The following is a 20,187-nucleotide window of genomic DNA, read 5'->3' as shown; positions in this document are numbered from 1 at the left end:
TTTTGTAGAATCCACAACAACCCAGTATCCCCTCAGATATTTTCTTTGCAATGGCTCACACTTCAGGGCCTTCAATACACTTAATTTCTAAGGTGATAGACTTACCTCCTCAAAAGTCTGTTGTCTAATAAAGAAAACATTGTGTTCTGAAATATAATACTTGAATGATATTGGCTCAGTGGAATTTAAGAATATTTGGGTTTTGCTTTTCAAGAACATTTTTAATGGCATTTAACTTATTCACATGTTCTCTAACACATGTTAGTGCAATCATATATGTCAAGCCAGCCACACACAATTCATGAATAGAAGCATATACAAGGACCCTACTGGGCACTTAAGATAAAGAATGGGAATCTACTAAATGAGTGGAATGACTAGTTTTAATAAAAGAAATTAAAATAACCAATCATGGTATCAGAATACAAACTCATGTCTAACCTTTTTGGTTTCTCTAGTCGATAAATTATTCTGAGTCTAAAATGAAGAAAAGATGAATTTTCTAATGAAGGCATTTATTTTCTGTGCTATAATTTTCCAAAAGCTATATAAGTATAGTGTCTGAAAGGAACTAATATTTCTGTTTTCACTAAATCATTTGATAGAAACAGTACTGGTTACACCATAATTTTCAGGAGAAAAAAATGTCAGAGTACAGAAAAAAAAGGATATCAATAATAAGGGCACTTTTAAGTTTATCTGTATATGACCAGAAACCCTTCCAGTTTTGTTAAAAAAAATTTTTTTAATTAAAAAACTACTAAGACTAATGATAACTAACTATAATGTTAAACATTTTTCTTACAGGAAATAATATGAAATGGATAATGTCACTAATTCATGTGTACATTAGTTCTGGTGAGCTACAGCATCTCTTATTATTCTCCCGCTCATTCAACTCACTACATTCATACCGATTTTCTTGATACACCTTCTCCTCACCTATTGACTATCTGGTTATCTGATGTTTCACATTTACAACAATAGCAAATAATCTAATATCTGATTATTTTGTGCATTAATGACATACGTCTGGCAGTAACGAAAGCCAAGGTGTGAGGTGAGAGTATCTCTTTCTGTGATGGTTAAGACTATGTGTCCATGTGGCTAAGCCATAATTCTAAGTGGTTTGGCAGTTATGGGATGATGTAATTTGGCAATTATGTTATGATGCAGTCATCATCCACTTTGTAATCTGATGTGGTCATCCTCCATTTGTGCATAATGCTGATCTTCACATAATAGCCTGGTCTTTGTAGCCTAACCATATGGATAAGTGGGGAGGAGTGGGTGAATTCCTAAACAGTTATAAACATGCTCCTGCCTCAGGGCTTTTTACTTTCTGTCCTTTCTGTCTGGAATGCTCCCGCTCTCCCTTCAGGTCTTTGCTTAAAGTTTACCATATCATAAACCAAAAAAAAAAAAAAAATACCCATTGCCATCAAGTCGATTCCAACTCATAGCGACCCTATAGGACAGAGTAGAACTGCCCCACAGAGTTTCCAAGTAGCACCTGGTGGGCTTTAACTGCCGACCTCTTGGTTAGCAGCTGTAGCACTTAACCACCATGCCACCAGGGTTTCCTAGCATATCATAGTCACCTCATTTCTTGCTGGACATTGTCGTCTTCCCACTTTATTCTTCCTAGTCCTGATCATTAAAAAAAAAAAAAAAAATTTTTTTTTTTTACTCAAATATAATTAGCAGTACTTATGTGTTCACACATTCATCTATCTCCTCTAACTAATATGTAAACACCACAAGTGCAATGGCTTTTCCTGCTTTACTAGCAACTTTATCTCAATGCATTGATTACAGCCTGGTACATGCTAACTTCAATTCTTACACTCCTTTCGGTAAATTTATTCCTAAGCATTTTATTCCTTTGGATGCTATTTTAAATGGAGTTGTTTGTTTCATTTCTGGATTATTCAGCCTTAGTGTATAAAAATTCAGTTGATTCCTTTTTGTATATTGACCTAGTATACAGAAATCTTGCTGAATTGTGTATGTATTCTGATATATTCTTAGTAGATTCCTTGAGGTTTTCTGTATACAAGACCATGCATCTCTGAATTGAGATAACTTCTACCTTTCCTATCTGTATGCCTGCTTTTTCTTTTTCTTGACTAATTTCCCTGGCTAAGACCACCAAAAATATATATATATTTTTAGGACCACCAGTAAAATATTGACTAGAATTGATAATGAACATCTCTATCTTATTCATGACCTCAGTAAGAAAGCATTTAGCCTTTCACCAAATAATGTGATGTTAAAAAAAAAAAACCAAGACCATCAAGTCAATTCTGACTCATAGCGACCCTATAGAACAGAGTAGAACTGCCCCATAGAGTTTCCAAGGAGTGCCTGGCAGATTTGAACTGCTGACTCTTTGATTAGCAGCCGTAGCACTTAACCACTACACCATCAGGGTTTCCAATGTGATGTTAGATGTAGGTGTTTCATAGACGCCCTTAATAATCTTGAGGAATTTTGCTTCTATGCCTAGTTTCTTGAATGTTTTTAATCATGAATGGGTGTTCAAATCTGTCAAACGTATTTTCTTCACCTATTGAGATGACCGTGTGTTTCTGTCCTTCATGCTACTAATAGGCAATATAACTTGAATTGGATATGCAGGTGAAATACCAACCTAACTTTATTGGATTAAATCGCACTTGGTTATGTTATACAATGCTTTTTATATGTTGCTTCTGTTTCATAGTTTTGGGTTTTTTTTAGGAATTTTGCATATATATTTATATGGGATACTTTCTATAGTTTTCTTTTCTTGTGTGGTTTTTGTTTGGCTTTGGTGTCAGATTAATGTCAGCCACATAATAAGTGGAGGAATGTTCCCTTCTCTTCTTATATTCTGGAAGAGTTTGTCAATGGTTGGTATTACTTCTTTTTCAAATGTTTGGTAGAATTTACCAATGAGGCCATCTGGGACTGGGCTTTTCATTGTGGGAATATGTAAATTACTAATTCAATCTTTTAATTGTTATAGATCAATTTAGATTTTCTGGTTTTTTATTTTATTTTTTTGGAGTTTTATTGTAAAATGGATATATAACAAAACATTCACAATTTCAACATTGTTACACGTACAGTTTAGTGACATTAATTATGTTCTTCGTGTTGTAAAATCATCACCGCTATCCATTTTCAAAATTTTCCACCACCCTTAACAGAAGCTCGGTGCTCCCTAAAAAATCACTCCCTCTTTTCCCATACCTCTCACCCCACACAGCATCTTATTGTTACAATGTCAGTATTACCCAAAGCAATGTATTAAGTCAATACAATCTCCATCAAGATTCCAGCAACCTTCTTTGCATTAATGTAAAAGTCAATCCTCATTTTATATGGAAGCTCAAGGGGCCCTGGATATCCAAAATGATATTGAAAAAAAGAACAAAGTAGGATTCACACTTTGCATCCTCAAAACATAATATAAAGGTACAATAACCAAAATAGCCTGGTACTGGTATAATGATAGACACATTGACCTGTGAAACAGAATTTAGAGTCAAGAAATAAGCCCATACGTTGATGTTTTATAAGAGTGTTAAGTCCATTCAAAGGCGAAAGAAAGTCTCCTTAAGAAATGTTGCTGGGACAACTGAGTTTCCACAGGCCTAAAAGTGAAGGTGGACCCATAGTTCACATCATATATGAAAATCAACTCAAAACAGTTCAAGAAGCTAAGTGTAAGAAGTAAAACCATAAAGCTCTTAGAAGAAAACGTAAGGGTAGTGCTTCAGGACTTTGGGACCTATTATTTAACAACTGATTCTTAGATATGATGCATAAAGCACAAGCAACAAAAGACAAAATGGATAAATAGGACTTTGCCAAAATTAAAAAGCTTTGTTCATCAAAGGACTTTATCAACAAATAAAGAGAAAACCTAGAGATTTTAGGAACTACATGCCTGATTAGTGATTAAAAACCATAATACATATACTTAAAAAAAAAAAAAAACCTACAACTTAACAACAAAAAGACAAACAACTCAATCAAAAAATGAGTAAAAAGGACTAATGGACCACATCTACCACAACCTCCTCCAGAATGAGTGCAGTAAAACTAAACGGTGCCCAGCTACCACGACTGCCTGCTCTCGCAGGGATCACAGTAGAGGGTCCTGGACAGAGCTGGAGAAAAATGTAGATCAAAACTCTAACTCAAAAAGAAAGACCTGACTTGCTGGCCTGACAGAGACTGGAGAAACTCAGGGTATGGCCCCTGGATACCCTTTCAGCTCAGTAATGAGGTCACTCCTGAGGTTCACTCTTCACCCAAAGATTGAACAGGCCCATGGAACAAAACAAGACTAAAGGGGCACACCAGCCCTGGGGCAGGTACTGGAAGGCAGAAAGGACAGAAAAGCTGGTAATAGGGAACCCAGGTTTGAATAGGGAGAGTGTTGACATATCGTGGAGTTGTTAACCAGTGTCATACAACAATGTGTGTACTAACTGTTTGATGAGAAACTAGTTTGTTTTGTAAACCTTCATCTAAAGTACCATAAAAAAAAAAAAGGTAAAGAACCTGAATAGACATTTCACTAAAGAAGAAATACAAATGGCCAACAAGCACATGAACGATGCCAAATGTCATTAGTCATTAAAAAAACCAAACACACTGCCAATGAGTAGATTCCAACTCATAGCGACCCTGTAGGACAGAGTAGAGCTGCCCCATAGAGTTTCCAAGGAGCACCTGATGGATTTGAACTGCCAGCCTCTTGGTTAGCAGCTGTAGCACTTAACTACTATGCCACCAGGGTTTCCAGATAAAATGACAATGAGATATCATTTCACCCCTGCTATTTTTTTTTTTTTTATAATGGCTAAGATATTTAAAAAAAAAAATACAACAACAGGCATTGGCAAGAATGTGAAGAAGTTGGAACTCATTGCATTGCTGCTGAGATTGTGAAATGGTGCTGCCACTGTAGAAGACAGTTTGGAATTCCTCAAAAAATTAAATATAGATTTACTGTATTGGAAGAAGTACAACAAGAATGCTCCTTGGAAGCAAGGATGGCGAGACTGCGTCTCACATCCTTTGGGTGTGTTGTCAGGAGGGAGCAGTCCCTGGAAAAGGACATCATACTTTATAAAGCAGAGGGTCAGCAAAAAAGAGGAAAACCCTAGACAAGATGGATTGACACAGTGGCTGCAACAATAGGCTCAAGCATAACAGCAGTTGTGAGGACAGCGTAACACTGGGCAGTGTTTTGTTGTGCATAGGGTCTCTATGAGTCAAAACCAACTGGACAGCACCTAACAACAATATTATCTAGCACTTCTACTTCTAGGCATATATCCAAAAGAATTGAAATCAGGGATGCAAACAGGTATTTGTACACCCAAGTTCATTGCAGCATCATTCACAATAGCCATAAGGTGCAAACAACCTAAATGTCCAACAACAGAAGAATGGATAAACAAAATGTGGTATATCCATACAATGGTATGTTAGTCAAGAGAGAAATGAAACCCTGATACATGCTATAACATGGGTGAACCTTGAAAATATCCTGAGGGAAATATGTTAGTCATAAAAGGACAAATATTGTATGACATCACTTATACAAAATATGGAGAATAGACAAATGTCTGTTGTTAAGTACCATCAAGTTGATTCTGATTATAACCCTGTAGGACCGAGCAGAACTGCTCAATAGAATTTCCACCCAAGGTGGATCAGTGGTTGAAGTGCTTGGCTGCTAACCAAAAGGGCAGCAGTTCGAAACCATCAGCCATCCCTGGAAGAAAGATGTGGCAGTCTGCTTCCGTAAAGATTTACAGGTTTGCAAACCTTATGGGGAAGTCCTACTCTGTCCTATAAGGTTGTTATGAATCGAAATTGATTGGACAGCACTGAGTTTACTTTTTTTTTTTAATTTACTCTTTAAGGGAGCAAATCATCAGGTCTTTTCTCCCAAGGAGTTGCCAGTGAGTTTAAACCACCGAGCTTTAGGTTATTAGCCGAGTGGTTACCAGGGAGGGGAGGGAAGACAAAAAAAGGGAATCACTGATTACAGGGAACTGAGCTTCTAGTAAGTGTAATGGAAAAATTTGGAATGGATAGTGGTGATGGTTTTACAACATGATGAACATAATTAATGTCACTAAACTGTACATGTCGAAAATGCTATAATGGCAGATTTTTCATCATAGATGATAGACAGACAGACAGATAGACAGACAGACAGATAGATAGATAAAATCTTTTGCTGTGGAATCGATTCTGACTCATAGCAACCCTATAGGACAGAGTACAACTGCCCCATAGGGTTTCCAAGCAGCAGCTGGTGGATTCAAACTGACAATCTTTTGGTTAGTAGCTGAGTTCAAAGGATATTATCAAGATTGTGAAAAGACAACCCACAGAATGTGAGAGAATATTTACTAATCATGTATCTGACAAGGGAATCATATCCAGGATATATAACTAACTTTTACAATTCAACAGTAAAAAGACAAATAACTCGATTAAAAAACAGGCAAAGTATTTGAACAGACATTTCTACAAAGCAAATATACAAATGCTAATAATTGATCAAACACGCAATCAGGATGCATAAATAACTACTGGTGATTGGAATGCAAATGTTGGAGGCAAAAAAGAAAGATTGGTAGTTGGAAAATATGGCCTTGGTGACAGAAATGATGCCAGAGATCACAGGATAGAATTTTGCAAGACCAATGACTTCTTCATTGCAAATACCTTTTTTCAACAACATAAACAGCGACTACACACATAAATAGACCTCGCCATATGAAATACACAAAAATCAAGTACACTACATTTGTGGAAAGAGATGATGGAAAAGTTCAATATCATCAGCCAGAACAAGGCCAGGGGCCGAATGTGGAACAGACCATCAATTGTTCATATGAAAGTTCAAGTTGAAACTGAAGAAAATTAGAACAAGTCCACAGGAGCCAAAGTATGGCCTTGAGCATATCTCACCTGAATTTAGAGACCATCTCAAGAATAGATCTTACCAGTTGAACACTAATGACTGAAGACCAGATGAGTTTTGGAATGACATCAAGGACATCATACATGAAGAAAGCAAGAGGTCATTAAAAAGACAGAAAAGAAAAAAAAAAGATGAAAATGGACATCACAAGAGATTCTGAAACTTGCTGTTGAACGTTGAGTAGCTAAAGCCAAAGGCAGAAATGATGAAGTAAAAGAGCTGAAGAGAAGGTTTCAAAGGGTGGCTCGAGAAGAAAAAGTAAAGTATTATAATGACATATGCAAAGACCTGGAGGTAGAAAACCAAAAGGGAAGAATATCCTTGGCATTTCTCAAGCTGAAAGAACTGAAGAAAAAATTCAAGCCTTGAGTTGCAATATTGAAGGTTTTTATGGGGAACATATTAAATGACTCAGGAAGCATTAAAAGAAGATGGAAGGAATATACAGAGCCACCATACCAAAAAGAACTGGTCGATGTTCAACCATTTCAGGAGGTAGCATATGATCAGGCACTGATGGTACTGAAGGAAGAAGCCCGAGCTACACCGAAGGCACTGGCAAAAAACAGGGCACCAGGAATTGACTGAATACCAATTGACATGTTTCAACAAACAGATGTAGCACTGGAAGTGCTCACTTGTCTATGCCAAGAAATTTGGAAGACAGCTATCTGGCCAGCTGACTGGAAAAGATCTGTGATTATGCCTATTCCCACGAAAGGTGATCCATGGAATGCAGGATTATCAAACAATATCATTAGGCTGCTAATCAAAGGGTTGGCAGTTCAAATCTGCCAGGTGCTCCTTGGAGACTCTGTGGGGCAGTTCTACTCTGTCCTATGGGGTCGCTATGAGTCGGAATCGACTCGACGGCCCTGGGTTTCTGGGTTATCATTAATATCACTTGAAGTAAAATTTTGCTGAAGATCATTCAAAAGTGGCAGCAGTACATCCATAAGGAACTGCCAGAAATTCAAATCGGATTCAGAAGAGAATGCAGAACCAAGAATATCAATGCTGATGTCAGATGGATCCTGGCTGAAAGCAGAGAATACCAGAAAGATGTTTACCTGTGTTTTATTGACTATGCAAAGGCATTCAACTGCATGGAATATAACAAATTATGGGTAACATTACGAAGAATGGGAATTTCAGAACATTTAATTGTGCTCATGAGGAACATGTACATAGATCAAGAGGCAGTCATTTGAACAGAACAAGGGGATACTGCATGGCTTAAAGTCAGGAAAGGTAAGCATCAAGGTTGTATCCTTTCACCATACTTATTCAATCTGTATGCTGAGCAAATAATCCAAGAAGCTAGACTATATGAAGAAGAATGGGGCATCAGGATTGAAGGAAGAATCATTAATAACCTGCTATATGCAGATGACACAACCTTGACTGATGAAAGTGAAGAGAACTTGAAGTGCTTACTGATGAAGGTCAAAGACTACAGGTTTCACTATGGATTACACTTCAACATAAAAAAAACAAAGGTCCTCACAACTGGACCAATAAGCAACATCATGACAAATGGAGAAAAGATTGAAGTTGTCAAGGACTTCATTTTATTTGGATCCACAATCAACACCCATGGAGTAGCAAAAATTATATGATGCATTGCATTGGGCAAATCTGCTGCAAAAGACCTCTTTAAAGTGTTGAAAAGCAAAGATGTGGCCTTGAAGACTGAGGTGCACCTGACCCAAGCCATGTTGTTTTCAGTTTCCTCATATGCATGTGAAAGCTGGTCGATGATAAGGAAGACCAAAGGATTGATGCCTTTGAATTGTGGTGTTGGCAAAGAATATTGAATATATCATGAACTGTCAAAAGAACGAACAAATCTGTCTTGGAAGAAGTACAACCAGAATGGTCCTTTGAAGCAAGGATGGCAAGACTACATCTCACATACTTTGGACATGTTATCAGGAGGGACCTGTCCCTGGAGAAGAACATCATGCTTGATAAAGTAGAGGGCCAATGAAAAAGAGGAAGACCCTCAATGATATGGATTCACACAGTGGCTGCAACGATGGGCTCAAGCATAACAACAACTGTGAGGATGGTGTAAGACTGGGCAGTGTTTCATTCTGTTGTATGTAGTATACTATGAGTAGGAACTGATTCAACAGCACCTAACAACAACAACAACAAAGACAGGAAAGGATTCTAAACATTATCAATCATTAAAAACGAAAAACAAAAAATCCAAGCCCATTGTTGTCAAGCCAATTCCAATTCATAGCTATCCTATAAGACGGAGTAGTACTGACTCATAGGGTTTGCAAGGCTGTAATCTTTACAGCAGCAGACTGCCACATCTTTCTCTCATGGAGCAGACTGGTGGGTCCCAACGGCCAAGCGTTCAGTGAGCAGCTCAGTGCTTAACCACCAGCCACCAAGGCTTCTTAATTAGATATTAAGAAAATGTAAATTAAAACCACAATGAGATATGACTTTATACATACTAATATGGTTATAATTAAAAAACAAACAAAAAACAACATCCAGAAAAGCAAAAAAGAAAACACCCTGAAATTACAAATGTTAGAAAAGATATGGATAAATAGAAATTCTAATACGCCACTACTTGTTGCTGTTGTTACATGTCATCGAGTTGTTTCTGACTCATAGTGACCCTATGTACTATAGAACAAAACACTGCCTGGTCCTGTGCCATCCTCATGATCGTTGTTATGCCTGAGATTATTGTTGCAGTGCTTGTGTCAATCCATCTTGTTGAAGAGTTTCCTCTTTTTCACTGAACCTCTATTTTACCAAGCATGACGTCCTTCTTCAGGGAATGGTCTCTTCTTATAACATGTCCAAAGTATGTGAGATGAAGTCTCACTATCCTCCCTTCTAAAGGGCATTCTAGCTGTACTTCTTCCAACACAGATTCGTTCGTTCTTTTGACAGTCCATGGTATGTTCAATGTCCTTCACCAACACCATAATTCAAAGGCATCAGTTCTTCGTCAGTCTTCCTTCTTCAGTGCTCAGCTTTCACATGTATATGAGACAATTGAAAACACCATGGCTTAGGTCAGGCACACTTTAGTCTCCTAAGTGACATCTTTGCCCTTCAACACCCTAAAGAGATTTTTTGCAGCAGACTTACCCAATGCAATGTATCATTTTATCTCTTGAATGTTGCCTCCATAGGAGTTGATTGTGAATCCAAGTAAAATGAAATCCTTGACAACTTCAATCTTTTCTCCATTTGTCATGATGTTGCTTATTGGTCCAGTCATGAGGATCTTTGTTTTCTATATGTTCAGGTGTAATCCATACTGAGGGCTGCTTCAAGTCCTCTTTACTTTCAGCAATCAAGGTTGTGTCATCTGCATATCGCAGGTTGTTAATGAGTCTTGCTCCAATCCATTCTTCTTAATATAGTCCAGCTTCTCAGCTTATTTGCTCAGCATACAAATTGAATAAGTGTGGTGAAAGAATACAACCCAGACACATACCTTTATTGACTTTAAACCAGGAAGTATCTTCTTGCTCTGTTCCTCTTGATCTATGTACAGGTTTCTCATGAGCACAGTTATCTGGAATTCCCAGTCTTCAAAATGTTATCCATAATTTGCTATGATCCACACAGTTGAATGCCTTTGCACTCAACGTCACTAGTCAGCATGTAAACTTGTACATCAGCTGTGGAAAACAGTTTGGCAGTTGTTCAGATATTAAACATAGATTTACCACATGATCCAGCAATTCTACTCCGAGGGTTATACCTAAGAGTAATGAAAATATATTCTACACATACACATGCACACAAATTGTATAATTCATAATAAACAAAAGTGTAAACAACCCAAATGTTGACATCAAATGATGACTGTATAAATAAAACGTGTTGAATCTTTACAATGGAATATTGTTTCCCAATGAAAAAGGATGAAGCGTTGATACATGCTACAAAACACATGAACTTTGAAAACATTTAGGTAAGTGAAAGAAGGTACTCACAAATGATGAAATATTGTATGGTTCTATCTCAGTTTATAGATTTAAAAAAAATTTTTTTTTATTATAGTGATACAGAGTAAATTAAAGGTGTCCTAGGGTGGGGATAGGGTCGCTATGAGTTGAAATCAACTCAACGGCACTGGGTTTTTTTTTTTTAGGGTGGGGAAGTAGGTGTAAGCAAAAAAAAAGTGACTGTTAATTTATACTGGGTTTCTTTTCCAGGTGATAAAAATGTTCTAAAATTAATAGTGGTGTTGGTCACACAACTCTGTGAGTAAACTAAAAATAACTGAATTACATACTTTAAATCAGCGAATTGTATGGTACGTGAATTATATCATATAAAAACTGCTATAAAGAAAGAATGAATGAACACATGGGGACCCATACCCACAAACTTGTCATCTGTTTAAAAAAAAAAATGACACCTACACAACAAAACATATCGAAGTACATTATATATCATATTAGTCAGGACATAGGATGATTTAACACAAAAAAGATCTATTTCTAACTTATTGCTGAGAAAAGAGGGCAGGCTCTCTTTTAACTAAAGTGCAATAAAAAATAAATAGCAGTACCTGTTGCTGTCAAGTCAATTCCAACGCCTGGCTATAAAGAAGGGTTTACTCCACAGGCTGTTCTTGGCTATAATATTTACAAGAGCAGGTCACCAGGCCTTTATTCCACAGTATCAATGGGTTTGAACCACCAATATTTTATTTAAATTTATTGATCTCTTGTTATGTCTTAGACATCATGCTCAGCTGTGCATATATGGCATTTAATTAATATTTTTGACTATTATGTGAGAGATATGCAATATTATTATCCCTTTTTTTTTAATAAGTGATAAACTGGAGAGATTAAATAATTTGGCCAAGGTCATACTGCAACAGATGACAGAACTGGGATTAGAATCCAGGCCACATAATCACTCCACTCAAACTTTGATACTTGGCTGCATGACTGCATTGAGAATGGAGTGACCAGAAGACCTTGATGGTGCCCAGCTATCATTACTGAATGTTTTGATTAAAGATTCTCTAGAAGAAATCTGATCAAAATGGTGAGAAACGTGAAAAAATATTTCAAGTTCTCATAAAATACAAACTTTCTGGACTCATTGAGGCTGGGCAAACCCCTAAAACTATTGCCTTGAGATAACTTTTAAAACTTAAACCTTAAGCCGAAAATTTCCCCGAAAGCCTTCTTTAAACCATACAATACTTAGCTTAATTAGTAAAGACTGTCTGCTTTGAGCATTGCCTCTTGTGATGGTTAAAATTGTGTGCCAACTTGGCTGGGCCATGATTCTCCATGTCTTGGCAGTCATATAATGTGATCACTCCCCTGTGGAGATCTGATATGTGATCACCCTGATGATGGAATCTGCTGCAAGTAGCCAATCAGTTGAATGGGAGTTTTCTTGGACATGTGGCCTGCATCAGACTATAAGTGGACATTCTGACTTTTTCCTGCTCTGAATCCTGCTGCTGCCTCCTGTTTGCCTGACCTTGGGTTCTTGGAACTTGAGCTAGCAGCTTACCTGCGGTCTTGCCTGCCAATCTTGGAATTCCTCCATCTTCACAGCCTATGAGCAAGATCCCTGCTCTCCGATCTGCTGATCTTGGGTTCACCAGCCCCTGCAGCTATGTGAATTGGGAGAAGCCTTGTGGCCTTCACTGCTGATATTGGCATTTGTCCATCTTCACAGTCTGTGAGCAAGAGCCCTGCTCTCTTACCTGCCAATCTCAGGTTCAACAGCTGCTGTGGCTACATGTATCAGGGGAAGCCTCTTTGTTTCGGGCATTATGGCCTAAGCAACCACGTGAGCCATTTCCTTGATAAAAACCTCTCTATACTTATACACTTTACTTGTTTTGCTTCTTTAGAGAATCCAGCCTAAGACACCTCTTTTAAAGAACTATCTCTATGGGATCAAACTGACAACAGCAACTAGAAAGTTTAGACAGGAAGCTTAGGGACAGTGAGTCTATGTTAACAACAAAGGAGTAATTCTAAAAAGTAGGGTGAGAATGGTTGTACAGCTTGAAGAATATAATCAATGTCACCAAATTGTACCTGTAGAAATTGTTGTATTCATTTATGTTTTGCTGTGTATTTCCAACAGTAACAATAATAAAATTTAAAAGAAGAAAAGAGTGATAATTTTCTTCCAAGAAAATGATAATAATGGAGGATTTAAATTTAGTGGTTAGAGGAGACTGTGTAGAAGAAGAAAGGATTCATCACCTTAGTTGTAAAAAAGAAAAGAAAAAAGTATCCATACAGCAGTAAGTCAGGTAGATATTTTCCAAATAAATAAGTAAACAAGAAAGACTATCATTTTGGAGAGACCTTGTAGACCTGTGAGAAAAAACTAGATACAAAAAAGCTTACACGAGCTCTTGATGTCACCTAACCCAAAGATTTTAGTGAAAGTTTTATTTTTGGTAACCAAGTTGGCTGTGGCTGCTGCTATGACTATTGGAGGCTTTTTCCTATACGCTTCTATTCCCTTTGCCTTCATAAGCATTCCAGCCATGATGCAAATATTAGTCTCTGATATCTCCAGGTGAGGACAGGTTAGGAGGGCCAAGGCGGGATCAGGAGCCTCCTGAGATATCCACCCTCTTGACACCAAATGTTTCCTTGGAGACCTCTGTAACCAGGCGCTGTCTCTGCCTTGATATTGGCAAGAGCACAAGCCTAGATTCTGCTCCACAACCTAGAGCTCCAGAAGTAGTGAAGGAGTTTCTCCAGCATGACGCTTTCCTGGATGTGGACTTCAGACCAATGACCTGGGTATGAAGGTGTTCTGTACTCACACCTTTGGGGACTTCATTGGTCCTTTCCTAGGAAACAAGTAAGTATTAGGAAAACATAAAATCAAAGCCAATTACAGTTTGAAGTGATTCTAGAAGATTCCACCATTTTATTTTACAAGTGAGTTAAATAAAAGTTAAATGGATAGAGCAAGGACACTCTGTTAGCTTGTTATCTCCCCACCCCTAGTCCATTGCCCTTTCCAGTCCAACACGCTGCTGTCTCTTGCCCAGATTTACATTCTCATTGCTATCACATGGCCTCATGTAAATGGTTGAAGCGAAAGCAGATTTTACTCAAATGCAGGAAGACAGTGCCTCCTAATTGCATCCAATTTAGAATGTGCCGTAAGAGCAGTACAGCAAATATTATAATTCCCTCTCTAAATTTCAGAAGTTATAGCACTGCCTTCATCTATTTGGGGATCTCAATTTTTCAGCCATTTTCTTTGGTAACATCAAAGTTTGGACTTTCAGTTTTCCTGGATGAATATACTACAGTAACCAGGAAAGGGTGGCTCAGATTGTCTGATTTAATAAGTTATTATTGTTTGTACTTTCAAATAACTTTCATATTCATTCTCACATCAGAGCATGATAGCACCTATCAAGGAGTTGGAGAAAGTATTTATTTTGTGAGTTAAGGAGATCAGGTCAGTGCAGGCCTATATCCAGCTGGTTATCAAGAGAATTAGAATTAAAATTGGTCTTGTGATTTGTAATGCTATCCTATCATCTCTACATCTCTGAACTCCTGAATTTAAAGGAGCCTTTTTGCGTCCTTTACATGCAGAAATACAAATGAAGAAGTTGGGCAATAATACAGTGGCCACTCTTGGTGTATCAGCATGATACAGATATTAACTTTTTTTTCAAGAAATATAAACAGATGTGCATGTTTATGTGTTTGGGCCCAATCTGGAAATTCTAACAAGCATAGAGCTCTAACAATTGATGAGCCAGGAAGTAACTTCATGGTAGGTAAGGTGTTCTGGCAAATCCTGGCCACTCCCATGATGATATCATAATACTTTAGAGACACTTTTATTATAGCTCTTGTCACTTTTTGAGGATGATTTGAAGAACTGGCTGTGTCTACCTGCATTAAAAAGTCAGGAATTAAGGTATTCATTTTGTAATACAAGGTCCTGATACAAAGTTGACATGTTTGCAAAGTCATCTAAGAGGAAAACTAGAAAAAGAGGAAGGGAACTAATGATGAATAACACTTTATATACCAGGCATTGCAGTAGTAGGATAGTTTTATTTTTGTATCTTTCAGTGCCTTAATTTAATCTTTACAACCCTGTGAAGTAGGTACACAGATATTATATGAACTTGATATTTCACAGAGAATGAAACTGAGGTTCAAGGAGTGAACATAATATTCCTAAGGCTATATCTCATCTAAGTTGCTATTCAGTGAGTGACACTTATTTGTACGACTGGTAAAAGCATATCCTTGTATTATACTCGATCACCTTAGACTCTTCTTCTAAGTGGCTATGTCAATAATCTGACACATTATTTCCTCCAATTCTTTCTCTTAGGGTTCAATCCTGTCTGTCTTATGTCTACCAATTAGTGTTGCACATTAGACCCTAATTGAGATTTTGATTGTGCAATTATTTTTATTAATAAGTAACACCTCTCTGCCTGTAGTTTCCTGCTTATCCCATTGTGCTCACCAGCTCATGCCTTTATCTGTGATGTTCCCTCTTCCCGGTATAAAAGTATTAACATAGTATCAGTATAATAGAGCCTTCGTGGCATAATGGTTAAGAGGTTGGCTGCTGTCATGAAAGTTAGCTATTCAAATCCACCAGCCGCTCCTTGGAAACCCTCTAGAGCAGTTCTACCCTGTCCTATAGGGTCGCTATGAGTCAGAATCGACTCGACAGCAAAAAAAAAAAAAAAAAAAACGGCAGCAGTAGTAATAATAATAGCTTAGAGTCTTTGCTGTGATATAAATTATTGCATTCATCCACCATAAAGGGCTAAAAGTGTTATTCCCATTTGAAAGATGAGGAAACACAGAAAGGTTAATTAACTTGACCCACTATTTTGAGATGAGTGCATAAGATTAAGGATTTTAGACCTTACTTCTTTGTTCAAATCCCAGTTCTACCAACAGCTTTATTACTTGAGGGAGTAGTTTACTTCTTTAAACCTCAGTACCCTTCTAAGCAAAATGAGGATTATAATGGTACCTGCCTCACAGATTTGCTAAATGTATTTATGAGTCAATATATGTGAATAGCTTGGAACAGTTTCCTAACATACACACACACACACACACAAAAGTTGCCAGCGAGTGGATTCCAACCAGCGAAAGCTGAACGATGAATAAGAAAGACCAGAGAAAAATTGACACCTTTCAATTGTGCTGTTGGCGAAGAATATTGAATATTATACCACAGACTGCCAAAAGAACTAGCAAATCTGTCTTGGAAGAAGTACACCAGAACATTCCTTAGAAGTAAGGATGGCAAGACTATACATGTCTCAGATGCTTTGGACAATGTTATCAGGAGGGCTCAGTCCCTGGAGAAGGACATCATGGTTGGTACAGCAGAAGGTCAGGAAAAAAGAGGAAGACCCTCAACAGGATGTGTTGACACAGTGGCTGCAACAATGGGCTCAAGCATAACAATGATTGTGAGGATGGCACAGCTTTGCGCAGAGTTCTGTTCTGTTGTACATAGGATCACTGTGAGTCAGAGCCAACTTGACAGCACCTAACAACAACAACAATCATTATCATTACTATTTCTTCGACCTCCAAGGCACAGCTCAGAAGGTATCATTTCTGGAAAGTCTTCCTGTGCCCCTAAATTGGGCTAAAAATGCCTCCTTTCTGCTCAAATCACCCTGGGCATGTCCCTCCTGAGGCAATGCATTATGATTCACACACCTGTTTGTATGTAGGTTTTCTCCACTAGGCTATCCATAAAAACAAGAGTCATATCATATCCTGCCTTGAATGCGAAGGACTGTTAATCAAGGAGAAGTGAAAGAGTCAAGGTTTAAGGACCAGGAGTGGCTTTTGTGTTGAGATGGCCTCTCATGCTACAATAACAACAGACACAATAAGCTGTCAGGTGAGTGGCCCCAAGAGGTGCACACAACAAATACCTGCTGTGACATGACAGGAAGTCTGTGGCTGCAAAAGGCCATCACACAGCTAAGGGTATGCAAGAGATTGCTAAGCTTCCTTCAGGGCCCAGTGGTTGAGGTGAGCTCCCAATTCATGGCCTTCCTGGATTAGAAAGAAAAGTGTGGGTATCCCTAAATCAGGTCCACAAGTTGCTGTGTATCTTCAGCTATCATGCACCAAGGTGGTGAGGGGCCCTAACAGACGCGAAATGTGTTTGACAGGGCTTGTCAGTTTTATATACCAGTGACCGGCCAAATGTTTCCAATATTTTACTTTCTGTGAATTAATATTTCTATATATCAACAAGAAAGACAATGTATCAATGGATAAGAATGCTTGCAAGACATGGCAAGTAGTGAAAAAAAGCCCTTCTGGTGTAATACAATATATACTGCCAAGTATGTCATACACCAGTCAAGGTGAAACATGTCCACAAAGTCATAATCTGGATCCCAGCAACTATGATCAGCAGAGACATTCTAAAGCCTTTCCATGCCACTTCCAAATGAATTATCTCACTCAACCCATCCCTGCCCAGAATTCAGTCCAGCTTCTTGCACAAAGGGTCCTGCCCTGGACCAGAAACTGGTGCATGTGAACATGAGACTCTGGCCACACTTCAATTCTCCTGGTAGTGCTCAAATAGCATTATCTTGTGTTTGCTCATTGTGCCATAGGTGCCTCACATAATGATGCACCAAGGACCTTGATGGAGAACATCTCGGAGGTGACTGAATTCATTCTTGTGGGGTTAACAGATGCCCTAGAGCTACAGGTCCCTTTATTTTTAATCTTCACACTCATTTACTTCATCACTCTGGTTGGGAACCTGGGGATAACTGTGTTGATTCTGTTAGACTCTCATCTCCACACCCCCATGTACTTTTTCCTCAGCAACCTCTCCCTGGTGGACTGTGTTTATGCTTCGGCGGTCACACCCAAGATGATGGTGGGGTTCCTCACAGGAGATAAGATCATCTCCTACAATGTATGTGCTGCCCAGATGTTCTTCTTTGCAGCCTTTGCCACTATTGAAAGTTTCCTCCTGGCTTCCATGGCCTTTGACCGCTGCGCAGCAGTGTGTGAGCCCCTGCATTACACTACCACCATGACAAGTACTGTGTGCGCTCTACTGGTCACTGGTTCCTACATCTGTGGACTCCTGCAATCTTCTATCCATGTTGCCTTCACGTTCCACCTCTCTTTCTGTCATTCCAATGTGGTTAATCACTTTTTCTGTGACATCCCCCCACTGCTGTCTCTCTCCTGTTCTGATATCTACACAAATGAGATCCTGCTCGTCACCTTGGCAGCCTGCAATGTCTTTTTTACTCTTTTGGTTATCTTGAACTCTTACCTGTTGATTTTTATTGCTATCCTGAGAATGCACTCAGCTGAGGGACGAAAGAAGGCCTTTTCCACCTGTGCTTCCTACCTCACCACTGTCTCCATCTTCTATGGGACAATCATCTTCATGTACTTACAGCCAACTTCCAATCATTCCATGGACACAGACAAAATGGCATCTGTGTTCTATACTATGATGATCCCGATGCTGAACCCTCTGGTTTACAGCCTGAGGAACAAGGAAATCAAGAGTGCATTCAAGAAGGTTGCTGAAAAAGTAAAGTCTTCCTTGGGGTTATCCTATTAATTAGAAGCAGCATGCAAAACATGTAAAGCCTCTATTGGACCTCTACTCTGTTACCATCAAGATAATTCTAACTCATGGCCACCCCATGTGTGTCAGAGTAGAACTGCACTCCATAGGGTTTTCAATGGTTATAAGTTTAATTCTTTTCTTTAATTTCTCTCAGCTATTCCTTCCCCACATGAGGTCTTCTCTATTCATGCTTTGGGAGTATGACTAAAAAAAAAAAAATGACTAGGTAAGGGTAACTCTGGCTATGATTGTTAAGATTATATGTTGGCTTGGCTAGATTATGACTCTCAGTGGTTTGACAGTTATGAAGTCATGTAATTTAGCTGTTATGTAACAATGTAATCATCCTTCATTTTTACCTGATGTGATCATCTTTCATTTTTTGCATAATGCCGGTTTTCACTAACAACGTGGTATTTGCAACCTAACCGTGTTGATAAGTATTGTCATTGTTGTCATTGTTGTTAGGTGCCCTTGAGTCAGTTGCAACTCATAGCAACCCTACGTACAACAGAATGAAGCACTGCCCAGTCCTGCGCCATCCTTGCAATAATTGTTATGCTTGAGCCCATTGTTGCAGCCACTGTGTCAATCCATCTCCTCGAGGGTCTTCCTCTTTTTTGCTAACCCACTTCTTTACCAAGCATGATGTCCTTCTCCAGGGACAGATCCCTCCTGATAACATGTTCAAAGTATGTGAGACATAGTCTCACCATCCTTGCTTCTAAGGAGCATTCTGGTCGTACTTCTTTCGAGACAGATTTGTTCATTCTTTTGGTAATCTGTGATATATTCAATACTCTTCACCAACATCACAATTTGAGAGCATCGCTTCCTCTTTGGTCTTCTTTATTCATTGTCAAGCTTTCGCGTGCATATGAGGCAATTGAAACTCCATGACTTGAGTCAGATGCACCATAATCTTCAAGGTGATATCTTTGGTTTTTAACACTTTGATGAGTGTTAAAAAAAAAAAAACACACACACACACACAAAAACCTTAAGCATGCCCTCTCCTCTAGGCTTTTTAATTACTGTTCCTTCTGCTTGGAGTGTTCCTTCTTTCCCTTCAGGTCTCTGCTTAAAGTTTACCATATCATAGTCACCTCACTTCTTCCTGGACATTGGCCACTTCCTGCTTTGTTCTTCATAGTCCTGATCATCACTCAACTATTATTAGTAGTATTTATGTGTGCACCTATTCATCTATCTCCTCTGACTAGAATGTAAGCTCCACAAGAACAATGGCTTTTCTTGCTTTATTAAATTTTTTTCCCCAGTACATTGATTACGTCCTGATTCATGCCCACTTCAATTCTTACACTTTATTGGGTAAAATTATTCCTCAGTATTTTATTCCTTTAAATGCTATTTTAAGTGGAGTTGTTTATTTCTTTTCTCAATTATTCATTGCTAGTGTATAAAATTCAATTGATTTTTTTTTTTTTGCTTCTTGATCTAGTGTATTGAAATCTTGCTAAATGTGTGTGTCTTCAAATATATTTTTTGTGTATTCCTTGAGGTTTTCTTGAGTTGTACAAGATAATGCA

The 20,187-nt window shown here is 38.3% G+C and overlaps 1 protein-coding gene across 1 annotated transcript; it reads left to right on the top strand.

Annotated features, from left to right (window-relative positions):
* Nucleotides 1-17,683: 17,683 nt before the first annotated feature.
* Nucleotides 17,684-19,936, top strand: LOC126080840 (olfactory receptor 5B12-like). Its single transcript, XM_049892027.1, has 2 exons — nucleotides 17,684-18,603; nucleotides 19,918-19,936. Exons 1-2 carry the CDS (start codon nucleotides 17,684-17,686, stop codon nucleotides 19,934-19,936), a joined length of 939 nt encoding a protein of 312 aa, XP_049747984.1.
* The last annotated feature ends 251 nt before the right edge of the window (nucleotides 19,937-20,187 follow it).

Source organism: Elephas maximus, chromosome 7 (assembly GCF_024166365.1).
Source record: "Elephas maximus indicus isolate mEleMax1 chromosome 7, mEleMax1 primary haplotype, whole genome shotgun sequence".
In the NCBI taxonomy this organism is placed as follows: Eukaryota; Metazoa; Chordata; class Mammalia; order Proboscidea; family Elephantidae; genus Elephas; species Elephas maximus.
This window is presented reverse-complemented; position numbering and strand designations above follow the sequence as displayed.

Coding starts and splice junctions, on each gene's coding strand:
- LOC126080840 (XM_049892027.1), top strand. CDS start 17,684: ATGGAGAACATCTCGGAGGTGACTGAATTCATTCTTGTGGGGTTAACA.